This window comes from Pezoporus wallicus, unplaced genomic scaffold, assembly GCF_028554395.1.
Source record: "Pezoporus wallicus isolate ANWC-B61680 ecotype Strahan unplaced genomic scaffold, APGP_CSIRO_Pwel_v1 contig_7099, whole genome shotgun sequence".
Classification (NCBI taxonomy): domain Eukaryota; kingdom Metazoa; phylum Chordata; class Aves; order Psittaciformes; family Psittacidae; genus Pezoporus; species Pezoporus wallicus.
This window is the reverse complement of record NW_026634982.1, coordinates 553,566-579,667: the sequence shown is the minus strand read 5'-3', so window position 1 is coordinate 579,667 and position 26,102 is coordinate 553,566. Positions and strand designations below refer to the sequence as shown.

The 26,102-nt window shown below is 36.0% G+C and overlaps 1 protein-coding gene across 1 annotated transcript in view; it reads right to left on the bottom strand.

The window, feature by feature from the left end:
* Positions 1-10,461: 10,461 nt before the first annotated feature.
* Positions 10,462-26,102, bottom strand: part of THSD7A (thrombospondin type 1 domain containing 7A) — a 199,460-nt gene continuing 183,819 nt past the window's right edge. Inside the window, exons 22-28 of the mRNA XM_057401831.1 lie at positions 25,437-25,611; positions 23,169-23,342; positions 22,108-22,203; positions 19,913-19,995; positions 19,364-19,574; positions 15,920-16,007; positions 10,462-14,358 (exon numbers count right to left, since the gene is read on the bottom strand). Coding sequence (XP_057257814.1) covers positions 14,274-14,358; positions 15,920-16,007; positions 19,364-19,574; positions 19,913-19,995; positions 22,108-22,203; positions 23,169-23,342; positions 25,437-25,611 — 912 coding nt within the window. The 3' untranslated portion in view covers positions 10,462-14,273. The remainder of the gene's footprint in view (positions 14,359-15,919; positions 16,008-19,363; positions 19,575-19,912; positions 19,996-22,107; positions 22,204-23,168; positions 23,343-25,436; positions 25,612-26,102) is intronic.

Below are 26,102 nucleotides of genomic sequence, written 5' to 3'. Positions count from 1 at the left end.
CTCACAGGTACCCTTCTCATATAGTTGGTACCCTGTTTGCAGTTGTTCGTATATCTATTTATTGTTAATTAATGGTATTATTAGTATGGTTTCCAGAGCTAGTCCCTAGCAATGGATGTTGGACATAGACTAAAACCAGCTCATATATGTAGAAAGGTTTTCATTAAAATATTTTGCTTTTCCTCCCTGGTTTTGTACCAAGACATTCTAACACAGTAGTAGTTCCAGTGTTTTAAGACATATATATATATACCAGCAGATCAATTTTAAACTATAAGTAGTTTTTTCAGAAGCCCAAAGTTTCTTATACTTAGCACTTGAGAAATTTTGTAAAGTTTTTTGCCATTCATATTTTGATGTGCAAAACCTAATGTTTATGCTAAAAGCTCTGCTAGAGATTCATTGCTGTCATTTGCACCTCTACTTGATTAATCTTTTTTCTTGGTCCATCACTTTTTTTCAGCAGTTATGGTACTTTGCTTTTAATCTCTTTGATGTCCCACTTCAAAGTGGGACACTTTATTCAAATAAATGAAACTTGGATGGTAGTGTTTGAAAAGGTGCTATTCCTATTAAATGACAAAGTCATTCTAGTTCAGTTTGTTCACTGATAGGTCTCGTTCTGGCTAATTGGTCTGATGACATATAAAAGTGTCTAGAAGACAGCACAAAAGTGTCAGGAAAAAACATGCCACCAATTTGTTTTAATGTTCTGGTAAACTTTTCTGAAGTTTTTCCTCTCTTCTTTTTTAGAGCTGTAAACATCAGAAAGAGGCTTTATTAAATTGCTTTTACCTCAGACTACAGGGGGCTTTAATGGAAAAACGAAAAATGTTTGAAACTGTTGAGTCTTTGTTCTTTTTCTAAGGCAAGAACATTGAAAGACCACTCAATGAGATTTTAATAACTGGGCTTTTTACCTTCACAGCAGTAAAAAGACCTGCGTACCTGGGTTTACTGAACTAGTTAAAAGGATATTAAGAATTTCCATACATTCTGTACTTGAAAAAAGCGCATAGAATTATAAATATGTTATTGTCAAAATGTTAATCAGTCCTACAGAACATATCTATGAAGTCTAAAAGGATATTCACGGACTGTATTTTGCAGACTTTCAGGTACCACAGTGACACCTGGAAGCACAGCTGTATTTCTCTGAGTACCTGAGTCAATAACAGCATCCTTGAGCCATTGTGGCTTGATCTGTGCTAATGATAGACCACAGCTAGGGCATCTTCTTCAGGACTGAGAACCTGATGTGCATGGTACATCTTGTGTTAACACAGCTGCATTCTTACATTGCTTCTCCTTTAACCACCACCAAAAAAACCCTTGCTGCCCAGACTGGTTTGTGCATACTGCCTTGTAATGGCTGTGTTTCCATGTACGCATTGCATGGGGAGGTTCTGACTGTCACAGGGTGAGCCATCCTTGAAGTTCAGTACACAGGCACTTCACTTACGAGGTGGCATGTGAATGTATGTTGTTCATAGCTGGAGCAGCTTTTCCATAAGAGGGAGCAGGACAGATAGCATTTTCAGAGTGTATGTTGCCACATGTATATGCCAAGGAGGATATATTCCACTTTTGCTTTTTAATTTTTCAAGAACTGCAGTTAATTGTGTTATGAAGTAGCAGATCCTCTATAACCTTGATTTTTGCATCTGTTTCTCCCTTTGTATGCTTCATTTATTACCTTCTAAATGAAATAGTTGTCAAGATACCATGGTATTGTCTGTAGACTGTGTTGTAATCACAACTGATGAATCTGTAATTCTCTAGAAGGAGAGATGGTTGTGGGTTTTGTACCTGTCTGTCCATGTTCCATGAGTACCCTAATTTCTTCTTGCTTTTTCTTGTTTCTTCTTGAACAATCATTAGTTCTGGACAAGAAAAAACATGCAATCTTGAGACTTCTCTGTGCCAGGCTTTCTGTCTTGGCTGGCTTTCATTGCTGTTGCTGCAAAAACTCAATGCTGTAGCATCTCTCTGCTCTTTATAGTACAGTATTCACTGGAACTGCAATTTCCAGGGCAAGCTGTAAGATCAAAGCAGATATTGTGAACAAGCTGATTTTCTGTTGCTTCATTTCTCACATTATCTATCAACTGGTCTTCTTAATCATTTAAGGTCTTCCCAACCTGGCATTGCTTTGGTAATTCTGTTGTTTTGCCATGTAACCAAACATTATAATTTTTTTAAAAACTTCTATTTATGAAACAGAAATCTGCTATGATTAGTGGCTTCAGTGGTAAAAAGATTTTTAAAGTTTCTATGGTTACCTAAGTGTTTTGTCTGTTAGTTAAGTAAGAGTCAGTCAAAACAGTGACTTCTTTTTATCCTTAATACAGTGAAGTTTCCATCTTTTTCCTCCTTTGAGTCATTAGCTATTACATGTTTCTTTCAGAGTTGTATTGTTGCTCTGGCCCTCTGCTGTTCAAATAAGCAAAGCAGTTTTTCCTTTGTTTTTTTTTACCCTTTTCCTACCGATATGACAGCTTATAAATTGTTCTAGTGTTGGCTGTAGTTTATTTCCTGTAGGCCCACACAGTTATGCTCCATACCACTTTACACCTGTACAGATCTCAGTGCTCCAGTGCTGTGTCTTTGCTCTGTTATCACCAGACTGTAGGGAAATCTTTCTGACAATCAAAGCTGAGTGGACCTATTCTAAAGCTACAGACTTTCTTTAATCACATGGTATGATTTACTTTGCATGGGAGTCCAACACATGAGAAACCTGAGTTTTATAGAGGGTTTTGGGAAGCCACACAGGACATGGCTATAGCTGGTCTGAAACCAAACCTGGCAATTTAATATTCATTTTGCAGCACTATAATGCTTTTCTATGGAGAGGAGAAGAAACATAAACATGACTTTGAGTGTTTCCTGTTGAAATACCATGAAATAGATATTTGCTTTGCCAGAGAAACCATTCAGGCACAGCTACATACTCCTTCACGGAAGTCTACAGAAAATTTACTTTACCCTCTTAGATGAAGATAAGAGCCTAGAAGTGGAAAATTAACAACATGTTGCCTGAATTTGTTAGCATACTTATTAGTGCATCAGCTTTCTCATTTCAGAAGTCTCACATATGTTTGCTATAAACCAAGTGTACAGTGTGTGAAATAGCCTGCTCTAATTATAACCTAGACAATGCCAGAAAAGTGAAGCTAATTCGAATAAGCTCTATTAAGTCATCTAACACGGCAGTATATGCCATGAGGTCAAATTGCTTGGATGCAGACTGGCAACCAGGGAAATTTTATGTGGCGAGAGCATGCCTTTTTTTTTTTTTTTTTAATTTCAGCCATCAAATTAGAAACTCATTTGAAATGTCAGCTTAATTTGCTATACTGATGTGGTGATGGCAACTTGGATGGCATTCAGCTCTCAGAAAGCAGATCTTGTAAATGTGAAGCCTGAAGTCTTCAGTGATGGAATGTAGTCATTTTTCAATCTTACTCAATTTTGGTAGAGTAAAAAACTGAAGGTGGTAAGTTAATATCTCTGGGCTTTGCTTTCACTATATTTTAGGTCCATTTTACCAGTAGCAAATAAGTATGCTTCTATAGGCAAATAGTGTATAAAGGAATTATATTTCTTTGGTCAATTGCAAGCCTGTCAATTGGTTATATGCATGATACACCAAATGCAGACAAGCTGAAAGAGAGAAAGCCTTTACTGAGACACTTGTTGGCTTTTGAAATATGGAAGAGGTGGCAATACATTTATTTTATTTTATTTTCCCTTCTTACTTTAATATTCCAACCCCCCCCCCGAGATTACTAGCTGTAGTAAGGGGGGCCTTCTTCACGTGTATATGATTAATTAACTAGTTTTATATCATCAGTTTCAATATTTTTCAGTCTCCAGGAGCCCAGCCTGGCCTACTTGCAGGTGTGAGAAATAATGGTATTATCCATGCTTGTGCCTGCATGTATTAAAACCTAGAAAACAAAACACCTTTCTGTTGCTTCTTAATCCCATCAAGTTTTGCATGAGTCCTAAACCATTTTCAGCCTCAGTGTTCAAACAAAGCACAGTCATGTATAGAAGTAAAAATGTATGTTTTACGATATGATAGCTATGTAATGACATCATTGTATTTTTTCTCACAGGGTCCAGTCATTCTCCTCAGATAGTTGTTAACAAGTTGTTAACCATTCAAAATGGTGAATATTGCAGAGCTGTCACCGTAGGTTACTTGGCCTACCAGCAGTGTAGCACTCCCTAATAGCAAGGACCGGGGTGCTTCCCCTGGCTAGCAGTGTTGTTTGGCTCAGCAAATGTTCCACTGCTGTAGGCAGCTTATTTTGAATGTTTCATCAGACGGGACTTCTACTGCTTTCCTGGAGAGAGTACACTTTAGTCAGCCTTAGAAATCATGACTATTCGAGCTGAAATTTGCCCAGATACTTTTTCAGTGCCATACATCTGGGACGTATATCAGACTTCTTTCGTTTACCTGCACTTCAGTTACAAGTTTTTGCTTGCCTTATTCTTAAGATACACCATATATCCAAATGTGCTATTATTTTCTTATGAACATCTGAATGTGCTAATTATCTTCTTATGAATGTGCTGGAATTTAATTATGTTATTTCACCTCATTGTGTCATTCACATTCCTTCAGTTCCTCCTTTCAAAAGAACTTTTTCAGCTGTCTTCAGCTCATGACTCTTTCAAGCATGCTATTAGTGGGCAGGTGTGTTTCAAGCACTTACCTGTACAATAAGCTACCCTTGCTGCCCAAGGAAGCATCATGCTCTGAGGAAAGCGAAGACTGCCAGGCACTCCTGCGTCTCGGCTTTTATGAACTTATGGCAATGGCACCTGCTGTAGACCATACCTCAGACCTATTTCTGACCAGATTACCCTGGAACCCTTAGAAGAGCAGTGGATGCTAAAAGTATCAAAAAGCAAAGTAGCTCTCGTCATAGAAGAAAAAGCCACCTAAGTCTGCTAGATACAGTGGCTGATGGACAATTGCTGCCCTAGGGAGCCTTGAGACAAATGATACTTGGCTTGATAGTGTAAATGCAAGAAAAGGCCCTCTGGGGTGTTATGAAAAGTCTACATTTTTTGTTCTTCAAACATTACTTTCAAATTTTGCACTTTTTAATATATTTTGCTAATAAGTAAGTTGTTTTATGAGAAGAGATGTTGTATACTACCAAGTAATTCCTTGCCTATGCTGTCTCTGTCTTCACCACATCTTTGGGGCAGGCACTATTTGGCTATTCACTAAAACAAATGTAAGTTATTTTGAAATAATTCTATTCTGCTCTTAGAGGCAAGAAGCCTCATAGTAGATGCTTTGTTATATGTCTTTGATCATAACAGATTTTGCTGTGGCTCATTGCTTTGTGACATATTTTCCCTTGTTCTTCTTTGTCCCCTGCTGCTATCTTGCAGTGTTTTACATGTTAATCCTAGCTACTCTTTAGCTCACTCCAAGCACTTTTTTGTTCTGGTTGCTCATATGCTCACAATTTTACTACTTTCAGTAAATATCCCATCAGCTTTTTTACCATGTCTTCTCAGTCAGTATTTTTATTTTCTTTCAGCATTAGCAAGTTCTGTGTCCTTACTGAACAGATTTCTAGCTCATTGGTATATTAGGTGGACAAAATTAGTTCAACTAGTTACCCTCGTGACACATTATCTGCCATCACCATCAGGATAAAATCCTTGTTTATGGTAATAGATAACTATTTCCAACCAAAACTGTTGAGTTTTTTCTGTCATCATATTGTTTAGTACATAGTGCAGATGATTTTTTAAACTTAGGATTTTTGGTTCAGTTCTGAGTTAAAAGATCCTACTAAATTAGCTTGACTTTCTTCATTAAAAATAGCAATTGTGCCCTTAAGGCAGTGACCACCTTTGCTTTCATCTCTACCCATTTCTCTAATGATTTGAAGCCAAAGTGTATCTTTCTAGCTTTCAAGTTTTTCTGTTTCTTTTTTGAATTTGATGTACCAGCAGAGGATTACTGTATTTATATTCATATAACTCAAAAATTCATCTATCTTTTTTTTTTTTTTTCATCCACCTGCCCTAGAATTCTCTGTTTCCACAGAGCTTTTATTTTCAAAATCTTGCTTATGGGCACAGAGGAAGCACACCTTTTATGTAAATAAAACTAAAAAAATTATTGTTAGTATGACTGAAAGCCAACCAGTCTGGCCATTGTTAGTCCAGATCTCACTGTTTAAGAAAAGACTGATAATGTAGCTAAAATTGTTGCACACACACCTCCTAGTGCCTACCCCTTCTCCCTGCATGTTTGGCTTACATCTCCACTGGTCCTCTGAGTGCTGAGCTTGGTAGTTTCATGCTGGTGGCAGTGATGCTGGTATTAAAAGGGGAAAGATTTTTTTTTGTTGTGCTTTTCTTACACAGAAAGGCTATGTAAGTATGAAGAAATGCAAAGACAAAGGATTGCTCAAGTCTGCCACAGAGAAACTGAGAGAACAATGAAAAATTCTCTTCCTTGTCCTTGGGGATTGTGCTTATTAAATGGAAGGGCTGGGACTCTTTCTGAACAGCAATGAGAATGAAAATCTGGAAATTTGCATGGATTAATCTGAAGAATACTTTAAAATAATATTTTTCCTGTCTTTGAAAGCAATTTAGTGTAATTTACCTTTATTTAATTGACCTGTGAGTCTGCTGGAGAAAAACCCTCCCAATCCTGTTGCATACGTGTTTTCTTCGTACATGCATAGTCCAATACAGTTAACATGGAGAATGCCTGGGATATTTTGTATGGTAATTGACAACTACTGAAGTAGGACTTAAAAGCTTCAGCCAAAGTACACAAGTAATAATAAATGTTATTAGAACTTACTTATATTATTTTCTTATAATCCCTATACTGTTGTTATAGGCATATAAAGCATTTTAATATGTGGTGATAAGGCTTTTTGATGATGTATTCCGGAGAAACACATTGTACTGCCATTTCATTGATCTGAAGTGGCAGATGGAAGTCTTCTGTTATGCAGTATCACCTCATTTCAAAGAGAATGTATTAACAGAGACGGCGTATAGCAAATTTTAATATAAATAATGTCTTGCCTTTCTGAAAGGGCCCATTTACAATTCTGAGGCCATTAGACTTCTGCCCTGGCTTCTTTAGCGTTGTAATTCTGCAGAGGGAGATCCAGTTTGAGCTTGACAATTAACTTCTCGCTTGTGCTGCACAGCTTCTACATTTCTTAATACTGAATAAATGACTGCTACTAATGTTTTGCTCATCAACTAGTAAGTGGAGGCCATTTAAGGCAGAAACGTAGGGTTTAGCTCCAGCTGCTGTTCTAATGTTGCAGAAAGCTTTCGCTGCAGTTCATTAAGTTCAACTTTAGGCAGTCACAAAACTGCAAGCTAATTATTTTTTTTCTTTCCTCGGCTGAGTGAAACCTCATGTCACCAATTTCCACTCACAAAATGGAGCTACAGAATTCTTCATTCTTGGAGACTGAAGAAACAGAGCAGTGAGGAAGATACCAGTGTAATCCTTAAAATAACAGGTAACACTGAGCCAGTCAAACTTTTATTTCCTAACAGTCTGTCAGACTATCTTGTGAGTCAAGCTCTGTACAGGACACCATTGCTTCTTACTAGTAGGTCATGGGGCCAGTATTAATCAATGTTGGCTTCTGTTTTGGGAACTAGTAATCAGATGAATGCCTAACACAGCCTATCTGAAGAGAGTGATTTCAGCAAGAACCGGTCCTTGAAGAAGTAGCCAGTGATAGAAAGAAGCGAGGGCCTGGATGGCCTGCTTGGCTGCCTGGAGAAGTGGAATTATGCGGGTTCAGGCCTCTGGTTGAAAAGGAGCAAATCTGCATCTGAGAAGTATTATTCTGAGCATGTTTTAGTCTCTATTATGTTGGTTCAATTCAAATTAAGTGATGAAAATATCTTTCATTTTGTGGAGTATCAAAACCAAAAATTAGATCCAAAGCTGAATTACACAGGCATGGAGAGTCCCCTCCTATCTTAAGCATGGGATATCGACCTGAACTCAGCTCTCTGTTATCATATGCACGATGCTACACATCTGTGATAAATTTTTTAAATATATCTTGAGCTAATCTGCACTACTTATAAGTTGTTGGTATAGCTTATAGATAAAGTAAGTAAAACTAGAATATCCATGTGTGTTTAGGGCAATATTCAAAATAGGAAATGTAAATATGTAACCTCCCGCCATGGAGAAGCTCATGGGAAGAGGGGCTTTGTTTGACTTCTGTGGTGATTTACGCTTCAGGGACTTAGCTACTCTACCAAGCTTTCACCCCAGCATTCTTAGAAAGATAATAAGTACTGAGGATTTGAGCTTGTTAATCACTGTTTACAGTCATACCACTATCAGATTTCCAAAAAGGAACTTCTCCATTCTGCTATAACTGTACACACAGAGGAGACAGCCTTTACTGTGATTTTATAATGAAAATTAACACAAAATGTGTATAACAAGGGAACAAAAATGTGTAAAGTAACAGGAATAAAATAGTGTGATTGAACTTGAAATACATAGAATTTGGTATCTTCAAGGATTCCAAATACATAGCTGCTGCTTTGGTTGCATGAAGAGAAAAAACAAATTATTTCAGGCTCAAAATTCACATCTTAAATACACAAATTTTTCGCTTTTGACAGCATGTCTTCAAATACCTGTAAATTGTCAGCTACTAGCTATTGTTGTCTAACCACGATCTTAAGAGTAAGAAGACACATAAAAAAAGAATTAAGGCTATGACAGCAATCAGTGCAAATCAGAAAAGTTGCTGATAAAGATGGCATCTGCTTCAAGCACCAAGACACAACGGGGTCATAGGAAGAAAGAAGAAAGTTGTTAAAGAAATCAGGTTTAGAATATGAAAGCAAGACACAGCATGTCACCCTTCCTCTGTTTTTCTGTGACATTCTGCATATTTTTTTCTGTGATACAAGTTGTGTAAGTAAGTTTAGGAGAGGTTTCCATAGCTGTTTCATTAAGCGGCACATTAAAAATAATCTGTTAGTATTGGATAGGCAACAAACTGTGAATGTGCATTCGGTTACCAAAATTCTGGTCATGAAAGATGCAGAAATAACGTTTTCAATAGCCAGATTGTGCCTAGTGATGCCAAGCAGATCCTGAATTGCTGCTTAAGCTCACTACTGTTTCAGCAGGGTAATTTTCTAGACCTAATAATACAGATCTTCATGTTACTAGGGGGGGCCAAAATATTTACAAGGCTTATCTAAGCCTCTTGATTTTCCTCTCTATCTCTCGTTATACTTGTACTGGAAAACTGTATTGTCCTGACATTTTTTTAAATTAAGACTACATTTTGCAATCTGTAAACCATTACTCTACAAGTCTCACAACCAATTGCCAAAGTCCTGTCACTAGTTTTCTTTACTGAAGACCACATGATCTTCATTAGTATACCATGGAATATCCTTTTCTGCAGAGTTTAAATGAGAATTTTAATTTTCTTCTCTCAAGCAACTTTTAAAAATGTCTGTAGAATTCTGCATGCACAGAATTAAACAACTTTAAATGATATAAAAAGCTAAATTGCAGGTAGGAAGATGAGTCCAATGCTTCTGTTATTTTACTGTGTATTCCAGCAGGAGAAAATTTGGGTAATGCCTCTAAAATCAGAGTTGTGTGCTCTCAAAATTGGGTCTAAACATTTTAATGATTAGCCTGGAAGGGTTACTGTGCAGGTAATAACTACTGCAGTTGGAGAAAACCCCACAAACTGGTGTGTAAATATATGCTGCAGTAATGGACATGAAAAAATTGTGTTTTGGAGAGCACAGAGATAGAATACGAGCAGTTATGAAAAGAAGTGTGGAGTCACTTTTTTCTTCTTTCTTCAACAACAAGTTCTTGATTCTAGGAGAAATGTGAGGGAATTTGGTAAAGATTATGAAACAACTGAGATGTAAATGACAATTTTACTGACTGCATTGAGCATGTTGGCTTATATGGAAGAGGTGGATTTTGCTCCCTGTTCTTTCTTATACAGGGACAGGGACAGATTCAGCTTCCCTGAAGTGAATAAATGTCTTCTAGTGAGATCCTAATTCACTCTTTGTTCTCCACAAATGGGTTGGTTTTTCTGACCTAAAAATGACAATTAAGGAAGAACATTTAAAATACCACTGACTTATGCATTTATTGGATATTAATCAGTTATGCAACCTTAAATGTAAAATTCTACGTCAACAAGGACTGTAGCAACAGACTTTGATAGTTACCATAACATCAGAAAGTATTTTATTTCATTTTAAAGAGAAAGACTAATTTTTAAAATGAATGTGTTTGTTAAATTATTTCCAAAAAGAGACTATTTAAAAGGTGGTCGTATTTTAGGGGTCTGGCTTTTATTGTTACCTTATCCCAGCATAGTATACTACTACATCAATTAAAAAAAAAAAGACATTAAATGATTTTTTGTTTATATTTATTGTCAGCAATACATCAGTTATGTAAAAATAACCCAGGTGAAAATGTAAGATTTGTTACATTTTCACATAATCCGTATTAACTGAATAAAGCTTAGTGACAATATACACAAATCTGCAGTAGTTGTACGTAAACATTTTGTGCATTAAAAAAGAAATATACATAATTTAAAAATAAAAATGCATTACACAATTTACAAATTAACATTAACAAAAAAAGGTAAACATTCCTCAGACAGCTGCCTCCTTGTTCTACAAAATAAATATTCAAGTAAATTAAGTTAGGCAAAATAAACTCTTAACTTTGGATGAGCACAATTTACATAAAGGTAAAAAGACAGATTTCCATTTCATTCAAGGTATATTTTACAGTGATTTATACATAGAGTTTTTAAATTGGTCTCTTCAGATTGTAATACTGGAAAACAAACTTCATTACATTTTGGCAGGAGGAAGGGAGTTTCAAAATTGATCCTTTATACCAAATATAAACGAGCTTGTGCGGTTGCATCAAAGCTTCAAAAAGGATCTGCTCCAGAACTCAAAGCAGACACAGTAATCTAGAAACTACAGATTTAAAAAGGAAAATACAAACCACCACATTCACAGGAAAATGTCTACTTTGCTATTTTCTGAATGGTTTATTTGATCACTGGAAACATTACTTTCACAAACTAACAATCTACAGTAGTGGCTGCTTTAGGCACTGGATTTGTAGAAGCACTCCGATTTTTAAATCAAATTGCTTTTAATTCTATAGTGATAATTCACCTGATCATACTGATTCGTAATCATTTTTTTATTTCTGTTTCAATGCTAAAGGGCTTAATCACCTTTGCAACTTTTAGCTTTCTATAAAATTTCAGCCCTCCTTAGTCTAGTATTTTTTTTCTTGATAACAAGGGAAACCATTCTGGCTTCAAATTCTTGTGCACTTTGTTAGTAAAAATAAATAAATAAAAAAAATGCACTCTTGAATTAAAATGCAGCACTAGTATGATGCAGTTGTGCACCAGCAAAATTCACTGATCAGATATAAAATGTAACACATACTAAAATACTTGCGCGGATTGCAAAGGCTAAACATACTTAAAAACTCCTTCCATCTCTTTCTTTGTTTGCCCATTTTATATAGTGAGAAAAAGAAGATGTCATACCTTTAAGTTCAAGTTATTAAATTCTTAGATTTAGGACATAAAAATCTTCAAGGCAAGAACTACACGACAGCTCCTGCTAAGACCAGCCAGTTTAATAAATACGGATGACTCCTTGCCAATGAAAGAAACCCTGTTCCCTCAATTCACTCTTGGTCCAATACTATTCGACAACACAGAATCGGACTTCTAAAAATACACAAATCATGATTAAGCCTTATGTCTCCACATGACAGTTATCATTCTTTGAAATTTTGTAACTTTTCCACATTATTTTTTGTATGTCTGACAAAATAGGAATCAAGTTAGCTCTTTCTTGTTTTCGACTAAAGAATATTGAAGTAATTTAAATCATCAAGACTTCTTGGTTTTGTTTTTTGTGTTTGGTTTGTGTGTTTTTTTTAACTATGGATCTTCACAAAGCAATGTAAGACTGAAGTCAACAGTCCTGGAACACATATATGAATGAACAACTGCTGTGGCAGGGGGCCATGGCACTTCATTAGCTGCAGCCAGATCAAGGTATAGAATGAGAAATTCAACCTGTACAAAAGATTGTTACTGTTGTTCCATTCTGCTTATCATTCCCATATGGAGAATATTTGTGCAGTGGGAGGAAGGTTATTTTCTGATGCATGGTAATGTAAGTAAGTTAGCTAAATTGAAGTAAGACCATAACCATAATCTCTTAAACATTCACAAAATGCACGTTGGTTCCAAGAATTATTCTACATGGAACAAAGGTAGGTATTTTTAAGGACTGATGTTACCGATTGATGTCCGTAAGAGTCATGTCATCAGTTTCAGTGAATCTGGGCCAAAGTTTGCAAAAATGCAGTTTTATTCAGTGTGCAAGACCTGGTGCTTCTTGAGTAAATAGTGTGAGGATTAGGCAGAAATGGTTTAGATTATAAAAAAGACCTGAGAAGCTAATATTGAATTTTTATATAACAATTATTTTTGAGAGGTTGCCTGATAAAGTTTTGTATTGCTTAGTAGTGGCACAGTCTCTTCTATGTTCAGGCTACACATGGAAGCCTTTTGATGAGAATAACCCTTCTCAGGTCATGAATCACATCTGTAACAGGCAGGTAGGTAGAGTGGCAAATCAATGAGCTGCTTCATGTTGGAAGCATAACACTGAAAAGCCATGAGCACAGAAAAGGTTAACGGTGAGTTTTCATGCTGCCAGAGGTTTTAAAAAAGTCATGAGTATTAAAACGGCAGAACTATTGATCTATTGTTTACTTGCCAATATACTCAAGAGTTTAACTGATTAAAAAAGTCTATCCAATTATCCTGATTAGAAAAGACAAAAGGGCTCTGAGTATTGCACTGTCAGCAACACTGAAAATGCTCTCACTAGTGCAAAGAAAAAAAAAGCAAAACCATTTTATTTTAGTTGAACAATCGCAATACCTTTTTAGACAGTAAGTATGTCACTCAGGATTACACGGCAACCACTTTTCTTTTTCTTTTCTTTTTTTTTTTTCTAACAAAGTTAACAAATATAAAAAATCTAGTCATAAACAGCCTTCAAAGTACAGTTAGAAACCAGCAGGAGAATCTACACCAGTATAGGTAGATGGGGCAAGAAACTAGACACTTGTATTACTGCCATGATGTAGACTATGAATGGTCGCTGTGACGAGAAGTGGTGTGTACAGTACACGTCATTAGCCAATTACATCCAGTCACAGTCCAAACCAAATGCTACTCTCTTCAGAATTCAAGACCTTTCTTGCTTGACACTCCTTGCACAAGATACATCATCATCCTTTCTGAAAAGAGGCAGTTTCTCTGGCAATACTAGTTAAGTGCATATCATGCTGCACTAATATAGTGCAAAAATTTGCCTTACATGTAGCAAAAAAATGCAGGCAAGAGTTTTGAGTTAGAGAAAGTAGAAACGTATTGTAACATTTACAGTGGGTATTCTTTTTCCAGACAGCAACCACTAGAAAATACTGAATCTGAGAATGCCTCCTTTCTGGATGTGCATATGAGGCCTCTATATTTTTGTAGTGACAACAGGACAGAATTTTGCAAGTGAGTCATTGCCCTCTGAAATGCAGGTTAACACAAGTTATCATCAACTAGCAAACTGTTGAACTTGCTCAGTGGATTAATCCCAGTTAAAACTGAATACTGTAGCAAGCACTAAAATGCTCTTTAATAAGTATATAATCTGGTAGAATAATACACACGGTTCAACTGAGTATATATGTTATGCTTGAATATAAAGAGTCATAGACAGCTTGGTACAAACTCTTCATGCGTACTGTTTATACTTGGTTAATGATGCAGCGGCTTCCAACTGTTAATACTATGTCAGCTACAGTATTCTGGAGACAGAAGTGGTGCTTTATAGTTTGCAAGATTGAGGAAAGACCACAAATCTCCAACTGCAGTGTCTGTTAACATGAATCTGCCAGATTTCTCAGTGCTGATGGTCTAAAGTAAAGCAATAATACCTTGAATATCCATAGGCATTATGAAATCCATCCTTCTTTATCTATGTTGCAGTTATAAAAAAGAAAAAGTGAAAACAATCCACTCCATAGAAAATCCCTGTGGCTTTGGATACCATCTGATTTCAATCCATTAATTCAGACTCCATTTGTCACCAAGAGATGTATTTTACATATCTGCATCGCCATCATAAGCCAAGGTTAAAGGTTTCAGTCGGTTGTTCTGCCTTCTCTGGGGCTTCTTTGGCTTTTTGCTGAAACAATAAGATAATTTGTAAATAGAACAAGAAACTAATAACATACAAAGATGGATTTCAGTCTTAAGTGAAAGACAACTGTGTTTTTTTTAAGATTATGCATTTGGTTTTTCATTCCTAAAAGCCTTAAGCCTAAAACCTTTACTTGGATCAGTAATTATCTTTTTATCAAGCCAAAGCAACATCTACTTCAAAGCTCAGTTGTTCAGGAACAGGCTGTTACAGTGTTGAGAATCCTTGGCAGGTACTCCTGTGAGATCAGTCAATTTTCAGAGTAACCCAGAGCATGCAGTGCAATATTTGGTCATGTATCAAAGCTGCATTCAGGTTCTTTTAAATTAGATGTCTCAAATCTCAACCTCTCTTGACACATCAAGGGTTTCCACAGGAAAGTTCTATCTTTTGATTAGTCTAATCTCATTATACTTGCTGGAATGACTACAGTTAATTCTAGATGTTATAAGTGAACCAGTCATAAATAGCAGGGATATGGTTGCTAGCCATAACCATTCCCTGTCTAGCATTGAATTAGATTTTAATCTAGCAGTACTTCCAATCCATTTGATATAGCTTTGAAAAATTACTAAGACAAAGGAAAATGCATGTTTACGTATGCTTTAGTACTTGTCTTCTTTTAGAGTGCAATATAAGCATTTCTTCATCAGGCTTGTGCATCTCCAATCTTGCTCAAAAAATCTTATCATTTCAGCTATTTCAATTTGGCTGCCCAAACCTAAATCTTTGTTACCAAGCCTGTTGTTACAGAGGCTTGCAGTGGCCACAGGTTCCAGTCTGAAGAACCTGCAGTGCTAATAAGCTAACAGATTTTCTTTCCCTTGAAAAACGTAAAAGACATTTTTTCTCCTTACTTTGGCAGAAGTGAGATTTTGGGGAAGGTCTGCTAAAACCCAAACAAATCCAGAATCCCCCCTAAATGCCTACTAATGCAATATAGCCAAGAGCCTGATGTGTATGACCACACTTCCCTCACCTTTCACCTGCACAGCACTTTGGATCAGAAATTACAAACAGGACCCAGAAAGCATCAGGGACAGCATTATCAAAAGTTACTTGTTCTTGCAAAAAGTATTTGCTTGTACATGCACCAAGATTATTCAACAAAATACTAATTTATGTATGAAAACACACGAGAAAGTTTTCAGACTTTTCTTGGTTGTGTATCTCTATATCCTGCCAAACATCAAATCTGACTTGCTTGATAACTAAACTTCCCTCTTGCTATTTCTCTCTGCATTTTCTGATACAGGCACAATGGAATTATCAAGGGCACAGTATATTCTTAACAGAGAAAAACTGATCAAAAATAAACTATACACTAAGCTACCCCATATTTGTAAGAACTAACCTCAGGAAGGCATGTGTTTATCCATCATCTAGACCACAACCACAATCCACTAACCTGAGCTTGGACAAAACAACATGGAAAATTAAATACTGCAGTTCACAGAAGTGCCTGCAGTTTCTACAGCGGCAAATGTAAATGTTTGCACTACAGTCTGTGTGGGACTGCTTGTTTGTAAATAATTAAAGAACTCACCAGGCTAGATAGATCATAGAAACAATAAAGATGAGTAAAACAAATGCACCAGCAGCTACACCATAAACCCAGGTCTTCAGCCTCCCATCTAAAAGGAATGAATGTTAGTCAGTAGCGTTTAAGTTAGTCTTGTTGAATTATTAGTTCTGATATAGTGCAGAAATACTTTTAGAGTCCAAAATAAATATCTTCACTAGCAAATACAGCTTAATAAGAGTAAGTACAATTAAACAACTGAGCAATAACTTCTCTGTGCACTTGTGTACTGCTTTTCAGCCAAAGTCTGGATAATCCAAATGGAGCTGAGATATGGGGCAGAGGCAGCAAATGAGACACCCCAAAACCCAGCCCCTGGGCTCACTTTTAGTGGGAATCCTTCAGTGTGATTGCAGGTCAGCTGATCAGCCCGGGATTCATTTCTGCTGTTAACACCACTTTCCATTCTAGCTCCTGTAAATCAATCTGCCTGTTATTTTTATTCTTGACTACTATTTATGTTTTAAAATAGTGTTAGTATGCTTTACCTCACCCACACCGTAACTGCACAACTCGACTTTCACTACGACATAAAGTAATAATTTTTCAATTTCTTCCCCTACCAAATACAAGCTTTGCTGTAATAAAACAACTTCCCCTCACAGAACAAGCAAAAAAATACTAAAAAATGACAACCCATGCTTGTAAGTAGAACAACTGTCTGTTGTTAATAAGAATGGTATTAATCTGCAGTCTGTGCAGTCTGTATTTTGAACATGATGCTGCTACAAGCCAAGGTATACATTCCATTCTCCTGGTTGCCTTGATCCTAGATGCACCCATTTCTTCCAAGAAAAATGGTATGACTTCCTCTGTCTGTGGGATTTTTCTCTGAACCTCCAATGAGCATGTCACGATACAAGTTCAGGGCATGCTGTCTGACTCACTACTTTTATCTGACTCACTACTTTTATTTTCTAACTGGCTTTTTGAAAGCATTCTTTCACAGGAGGTGAGTTAGCTGTGTTGCACCTCCCTGACAATGAAAACTTCACAAAAACCTGATTTAATTTACAAGCGGCAAAATTTTTATTTCATAGTCATGTCAGTTTTCAATGTAAGCAAATACAGCTACATTTTTTCTGACTAAATATTTATTGCTTCCTGATACCTCTGCAGACCAAGAAGGCAGCTGATGTTTCCAAAACAATAACAAAAAAATTAGTCAGTAGTGCTCTCTATTGCTGTGCAGTTAAGTTTAGGATTTCTGTTCTCTAGCAATGCAAAGTCTTTCAGTCATGTGGACAACTTGTTCAAGACTAATAAATTTAAAAACATTTTAGCTTCATTACATTAATAAAGCTAATGAAACATTATAACTGATAATAACTGATATAACTGAAAGAACTGATCCATTAAAGATGAACTGAACAGTAGATTTGACCAGATATATCCAATGATACGATAATATGAATGAGAGGAATTCAGACCTCAGTACTGCTAAATAGGTTAGTTTCTTCTCTCCTTGGCTTATTTCCACTGGTAAAGGTAAGGGGTTCCAAATTGCTTTGGGTTTGCTTGTTTTAAAATAGTATTATCTCCTTGAAAAAAAAAAAGACTGGCATTACTTTTTGTATGGATTTATTTATTTTTGGCAAAGCAGGGAACTATTAATGAGGTCATTCCTATTATGCAACTACATCTATCTAACTTGGGTTTTCTGAATTCCCCCTGGACAGGTTATTTCTAAGCATACAAGGGAATTGACATCTCAGACTCTTCTGCTTTGGGTCATACATCAACGTAGACACCTGCAGGGGCTAGTTTTAACACCTTCCTTTCTGGAAAAGCAATATAATTTACTGAAGACAGTGAAAGAATTATTTTAAATTTAGATTAGAGAAAGGCTAAAGTAAGTAAAAAAAATTCCAATAGATACCTGCTTCTGCAATTAATAACGATCCAGCACAAATGTCATCTGAAGTGCAAAATGTTTACTTCCACGTTTTCTTCTGCCTTTGCTGAATAAAGTATTAGTTTTATTCAATACCATTGGTTTCATCTGAACTGAGCTATGTTTCCTTTCTAACTTGAATTACTGGAAAATTGGTGAGTTTTCATGAAATCTCTCAACTGTTCCTTGCCCCTAGCCCCATGTCTGAGCTCACATGAGCATCCATGATCCTGAATAGCTGAAGAAGACTGTCTGACGTTTGCCTATTGTTGGCACTGTGGCTGCTACAACTCATCCTTTGCCATTTTCAGGTGGAGTTAGCTAGAATGAGTGAAAGATAACATACTTGGTAAGATGCTATTTTTTAAAAGAGGACCAGAAAAGCTAAATTTTTTAAAATTTTTTTTTGATTGAAATACTAACTAATTGGAGTAAAGATTATTTTATTGTAGGTATCAAATATAGCATCACAGTACAAGTAACAGTACAACTAGTAGGACTAATGGGATCTAACATAAATATTTCTAACCTGAACATGATTTAATCTGCTTATTAGAAGTATTTCTGTAGTTCTCAGTTTGCAGCATTATACAGATTATGCATACAAAGAGACTATTTCAATTCTCAGATTAAAAACATTTGTAAAAGCTTTAGAAAGAAATGAACACCCTAAGACACAAGTGTGTTAGAATATTTAACTCGACGTGATTTAAAATACATTCAAGATAACCAATTGCAACATTTTTGACAAGTATCGTATCTCTTTATGTGAAATTTTTTTGTTAATTAAAGTTTTATTTATCTCAATGCTTAATAGTACCAGGAAATATTTACTGAAATCTGATTCAGTGATGGACTTTATAAAGTATTTTTGATGGGATAACTGTCTTATATTTCTTGCCACTCTTGCACACAGGTCCTTGCTCAGCTCTAAAGGACATGGTCCATCCTGAAAGCAAATATTGGCTATTGAGACTTACAGCATGTCTATGCTAAATGTCAATAATGTGGTTAGCTCTTGTCTAACATGAATTAGTTTAAATATGGATAAGGCAGAAAAGCATTAGCATATCTATACTGATTATTTTCCCACAATTTACACTACAGCTACAAAGTTTAAGCAACCCTTACCCTTTGCATTCTTCAGCGTTACCTTTTCCACCCTCAACAGCACTATTGGTTGAGACAGCATAATCTATATATCCTGGCTTGCACCTTTGCAGCCGACTCCCTTCTAAAGTCATACTTCAATATCTGTTGTGAATTTTAACACACTGATGGGATTAAAAGGAAATCTTCTGCAATACAAGATTTCATTAGAGATATAGATGGAGTAGCTGAAAAGGCTAGGGGTTTGTTTATGTCTCTTCCTTTGTTTTCAGTCAGGGCAGCTGCCTGTCTTCTTAAACGAACGCTTAAAGGTTGTTTCTTTTCTTCCTTGGCATAACAAAAAAGTAAATGTCAGACCCTGCAGCAGTACTTAGCATTAAGAACTGCTCATTGCATGACTTCACCTGGCCCAAAAGGCTGCAGAAACCAGGTCCTTCCTCGTCCTGACTGGTTACTGGAGGGCTGGGTAGGGTTCACAGCTCGACTGGTTTTCACATCTCCCTTTTTGTCCTCCATGGTGGGGATCACCACCACTGGGATGAGAGTGCACTGTTCGAGTGTGCCATCGGAGGACATAACTTCAGTGTATCCGTCTTCACAACTGCATGTTCTAGTCTGTAGGGAATAAGTGTTTTACACTGTGTAACAGAAAAACACAGTTTTCTGTGAGCTATAAAACATAGCAACATGGATGACTGGAAGAGAAGACTGTTTTGATGACTGCTAACCTGGAGTGTACCTCTTTGTATATTTTTACACAAGTTCGTACCAAATCAACAGAGATTATGCAACATTTAATTGAAAGGTAGAAGATGGTCTGAGGTTGATTTTAGCAAACTAGCAATTAGCAAAATCTCTGAAAATACTTTTTGTTGGCATAATCTTTGCAATGCAGAGGGATGCGTGGGAAGCCCTCACAGGGGTGTTTTATGCTCCAATGCAGCAGCACATACCTCACTGCAGTAAGCGTGGGGTTGACTGCACGGTGGGTTACATGACCTGTCAGCATCTGGTTGGCGCATCACTAAACAGCCCCCTGCAGGACAGAAAATCATATTTTGACATGGTAATATCTCACCACTGATGAAATTGCTGATGTCATTATTTGCTACAGTATGTCATAGATTACAATTTTATTGCTAATTTGCATTTAAGAATCTTTCTCTTATTCCCAGGTGAAGGATAATCAGTATCAGGTATTTTCTTATATGTAGAGTAAGGATACAGCACATGTATTTGCATTCATGTGCATTTCAGAGATGGGCATTTGGCAAGTGAACCTTTTGTTTTTCCCCTTTGTTCCTTTGATGGATTGCTCAAAAACTAGTTTAAATATTTTGTTGTGCTTGATGGAAAAGATCTTGGTTCTCTAGGGCGCTCCTTATAACTTACATAGTAAGACTGTGGCCACAAAGAAAATAAAAGAATATTTTTTATCTCTATCTTTGCCTGTTAAACTGAAAACAAACTACTCATCCAGTTTATGAATGGATACCTGTTTTCTGCTGCCCCTCAGTAGTCACTTTTACCCATGCTACAGCTTTGCCTTTTATGAAGCCACATTTCATGCTAGTCTAAGAAAGATTTTTCAGAATAAAAGAAGTATTATCAGTAAAACATGTACTGAATGCTATGATACTGATGATATAATGGGTTTCAGTCTTTTTCTTTTTTATGTAGTCCTAGTTCTCATCTCAGCTTTATGTACAGTGCAGTTATTGTTATGGACCAATACACACAGTCAGGCTTTCACTATCATTTCAGCCAGAATGACTTTGAAATATATTTAGAATAAGTCTGAATTTACCAAAGTTTCCCTCTAGCTTACAGAAGAGGGATATGCATCATGTAGTTTAAAATTTACAATTCTACAGGACCAATTATCTTGCACCTCCCAAATTAATACCACTTTTTTATACTGGTGTGAGATGATGATGAAATCCTGATAGCTGAGGTTGGTCACGACTATAGCAGATGCAGTTAGATGTGGTTACATAGATCCAAGTGTTAACAGGATGGACGATGACGAATAAAGAAAACCCTGCTGGTTGCCATAAGTTTTCCCCACCCCCAGAAAGGAAAATCATACATCCTAGAATACAAATCACATGCCTTTGGGAATCTATGTAATAAAATATCAGTCATCCAAGGAAGCTGCAGAAGGAAGAGAGGCCCCATCACCCATGGGAAACAACACCTTCAAGTAAAAAAGAACTATTCAGCACAACAATATTATGCGAGTAAGTAAACAAATAAAGGCTTTAAAATACCAACAAGACTCAGAATAAAAATTTGATAATGTCTGAATTAAAATACACTATGTTAGAGCCAAATGTGTAGCAATAAGGCAGTAAAGAAACTCAGTAATCAGAGATATGGGCTGCTTCTAGATCAAAATAGGTAATCTTAATTTAAATAAATTGGCTGGCATTAAGGATGTGTTTACAATCTCTGGGATTCTTTACTATCACCTAGGCTGATACAAAACTACTTAAATAAAAAATGTGCATATATATATATATATATATATGAAGATTTTCTTGATTTTGAGACCTTAGTCATTCTTAATTCATTGTGTTTTGTGCTTTGGTTTGCACAAAAAGTAACTACATCCCACAGCTTTTCACAGAAGTATCCTGCTATACGTTTATGTCATTGAAGTAAAGAAATAAACTTATATTAGCACATATATTAAAATTTTGTACTTGTAATTTTAAGGAGATATATGATATATGCATGATATTATCAAGATTTATATCTCTCTCTGACTCTGCATAGGCACTGAAATACGATTTAATACATGAAAGTTCTGTTTGTTGCAGGGCTTGAAATCTGAAGCCCTGAATTTAGAAGTGCAAAGATGTCTATGGTAACAAACAAAAAAACAAAGAACAATGTAAAACATCGCAGGTCCACTACAGAAGATAATATTTGTATTTACTTTTAGTGCCATATGCTTCATAATTCTGGAAATTACATTTTTAGTATGCTAAAACATGATGATTCAAGACAACAGCATATTGATTCATACATCAGAACGAATATTTTTAGCAGATTCTTTAAAAAAAAAAAGTATTTCCATCTGTTAGGAAAAGACTTTATCTGCCTGTTTTCTAGGCTTCTGTGCATATATAGAAAGAGCAGTTACCTGTGACGTTTAAACCATCTGACCTTTGGCACCACACCGTTCGAGAAGAGCCCTTCCATGGGCTAGCCATCCACTTGTATTCGTAGCACTGGCCATCTACACAAAGAACATTCACTTGTCAAGAAATTTGCTGACAAGATTTTAAGCTACCACTTGCAGCAGCCACACTCATCTGAAAACCATACTTGTTATGTTTAACTGCTTTTATAACTAAGTAGGCCCCTTCCTCCTCCACCCAGCAACTTAGAAGGGTGTGTTGCATACATGGAGGTTCTGATATTTCTTGCACTTACTGGATATGTACAGAATAGACCAGACAAGTCCTGGACAATAACTGTAATGGTTGTACACATGGAGTAAGACTAATGCAGTTAATGGACAAAACAGATGTTTCCAATAACCTCATAATGGTTGTGACTCATCTGTTGCACAAAACTCATTTAAGAGTCAGGCTCCTTTATGGTAACACTGAGCTCTGTTCAGTGCTCCAGGGCTTGGTGAAGTGGCCTGGGCTGCATCTGGCTTCACATCTCACCTCTGCTGTACACCTCTCATATGACCTGGGATAAATCATGAAGTCCTTTTACATCTTAGCTTCCTTAAAAAAATAAAATTCCTTTTTCCCTGATCTGTCTTGCCTCTAAATGAACAAGAAATGTCTGTACAGAATTTTTTTAAATGTCATTGCCATATGATTAACAACAATCGGAAGGGTCAATAGGAATCTAAATTTACTTCTGTAAAACTTACAGATTTTGTTTTATTAATGTTATCAAACAGATAAGGCAACTGTTTTTCTCCATATAATAAAATTTCATTACTAAAAAAGTGCCATCAATTCTCCAAAGACTGTGTTGAGAGTGTTGATATATGATAGATAGCATTTGAAAGTTTTCTGTTGACATATGATACCTGGAAAACAAAAATTTAAGTGCATTTCTACATCCATCAAATCCATATTTGCCTAAATTTGATACCATGAACAGAAACAAAGCAGAATTATTGTTGTTCTGTATTTTTTTCTTACAGGAAGCGGCCTCTCTATATATTTTGATGCTTACCATTGCACGGTCTTGTTTCCAAAGCCTGTTCTGGACAGAGGTGTTGGTTCTCTAGTTCCTGAATGATCACTGCCCGAGATCGGACTTGTATCCCTCCAAAGCCAAGATCTTCACCATTAACACAGGTTAGCTGACAAAGGCTCCATTCCGACCACTCTCTCAAGTAACAGTCCCCTGTCAAATAGCCATTTTAAGATGCACAATCATCAGATGTGAAGAATTTTTGATGCTGAATATGCTTTAGAATAAAATGTCCAACTCCAGTTTATCTTTTCCCTCTTTGTAATTCCTTTCATTCTTCTTTTTAGATGTGACTTATACTTCAGATAGTAATTTGACACTCTATAAATATCTGTGCAGTAGAATATAATGAAACTAATAAAAATATTATATAAAACCTATTTGCTCTAAAGCAGAGAAGTTTCCTGTAGCATTCCTGTAAGATCACTTTCTGATGAATTTATGAGCAATGCTCCACCCAGTGGCTGAATTTTTGCAAATTTTAAGGTATTCTGCACTGTATGCCTCTTGCTAAATTTATGTATCATGTTCACAATTCTCCTTTGATCTTAGAAGGAGAAAACATTGCTTAGTTTTAAAGGGATTAATTGTTGCTTATCTTCATGCAGAGTTTCTCTAAACAGAGAGAAGATGCAACTGCTAGAATATTCTTTAAAATAAAGTGAAACAGGAAAGTGATTAAAATGTCTGCTCTGGCTATTTCATGATAGGATAATAGAGATTTATAGAATGTTATATTTATAAATTTCACACATTAGTGTGAAACTAAAAATAAAATCATACTAATGATACTAATTAGCAGGATCAGCTACAGATCATTTAAGGAAGATCTGAGGTACAACACAAAGAGACCATTTTGTTAAAACTGCAGTAGAAAATGGGACTAGACTGTGCATAGACTCATAAATAAACCTCTTAGTTCTCATTATTTCAGTGAAAGAGCTATTAAAAATTCATGCTACCTTGCATTATATTGATGACAAATATAATCAGCTATGGGTTGATCAGATGCCTGATTAATGAGGAATTTTATTTGCCAGTGTTGGGAAAGCATGTGAAGAAATGAATAATTGAAGAACTGATGTACACATAATAGGAAAACAAGTAGTGATTTTTGGAAACATTAGTTGGAACGTATCATTAGTACATCCCCACAGGCAGTGAGATTGTTGAAGAACAGGCTCCTGCTCAGCAAAACTGAAAGTGAGCAGTGTCTGTATTCCTTTATAAATCTGACTAACAAGGAAACACAACTATAATCTTTTTATTCTTTCAGTTTTCATTTAATAAGTAAAAATATGTGAAAATCATGCAACTGGAATGTTGTGCACAAAGCAGTGATGGAAGCCTCTCAATTTTTTATTACTTTCTCTTTATTGAGGCAACATTACCTTCAATCCACTCTGAAATTAACTGGGGAAAAAAAAGATCTGAGAAAGAGAAGAATTGCAACAGAACAAAACCAGAGAACTGGTATGGAATGATAGCTACATTAGAACTGGAGGAGTTAATCACTGCTTCTGAAGATATATTGCTAATGACTCCTGTGCAACAACAATATACTTCAAATTTTCTACAAATAAGTGTTTGAAATGAACTGGAGGGGTTTTACTGGCTATTAAACAGCTGTTATAGGCTCTTAATCGTTCTCAGTATGAGGGTCATGGACCCGACAATTTATAACAGCTCCTTTGGATTCAGTCTACAAGTGCAATGATAGTGCATGTCAGATCCAGCAAGTTAAACAGCTGGAAACACTCACATTTTCTGAGATAAAAATATTAGTTTCATTTGGAATAGTCCCTTTAAACAAAAAAAATAGACACCTCTGCTTAACTTCCTTAGATACCTGTAAAAGGCATCAAGTTCTTAGCCACTGTTACAAGCATTAATAAAGCTGTTAGGTGATCTAAGCACTTACAACAAATAATTAGCTGTAAACTAACACTCTTTCTTACAGAGTTAAGCAGATTTTATTTCAAAATATTTTGTGAAAAAATATATTCTTATTAGGTACAATCTGTGACTGAGACATGTCTTATAAAATTTAATACCTGGTATTTTTTCTAATTGATTTATTGGCATGAAGCTAGTACTGGAAAGTAAGTCTGTTGGTCATTTGATGGATGAATCCAATCAATAAAGCATGTGAAAAAAGGTTTAATTGCCTGTGGCTAATGCTAGGCACTGATAGCTGTAATGATACCCAACCAATCTTAAAATGCAACATTTGAATAGCTTTGTTACCTGGGCAAGGGACAGTGCAGGTTTCTTCAAGTATTATCTTTTTATTACCGTCTATAATAGGCTCTATTTCTCCACAGAATTCCTCATCTACTACTTTGCCAACATCTTCAATAGATCCATCAAAAACCACGCAGGAAATGTTCCTCACTCGTGTTCCTTCTCCACACTGAGCATCCTGGGGAAAGAGGACACACATGGATGCTGACAGAAGAAAGCGCCAAAAGACTATATCTAGTCCTGTGCTACATGTCACTCTGTCTCCTGTTATTTTTTTTTTCTTACTTACTTATTCATTCCAACAGGGAGAAAAACAACCCCACAACATTTTTCTTTACTTCTGAAACAAACACACACAAACAAACATAAAATTCTACTGGCTGCTACCACTGTTTCTTAAAGTATGGAGCTAATTGTGCCTTTGAATTGCAACCATGGTAATATCTCAAGTGAAGATCTCTTCTAGGATGCCAGTGTATTTTCCCAGATATTCAACAGAAAGATTTTAATTATTAAAAAAGTTACTAAAGTTTACATTTATACTTTCAATATCTGTAGGACATTGTTGTATCTGTTGAGAAATATGAATTCTGGGAATAAATCTTTAGGTTTTGTACAAAAGGGGGAAGCAAACTGTTTACAGTGTAATGAAGCATATCACAATTATGC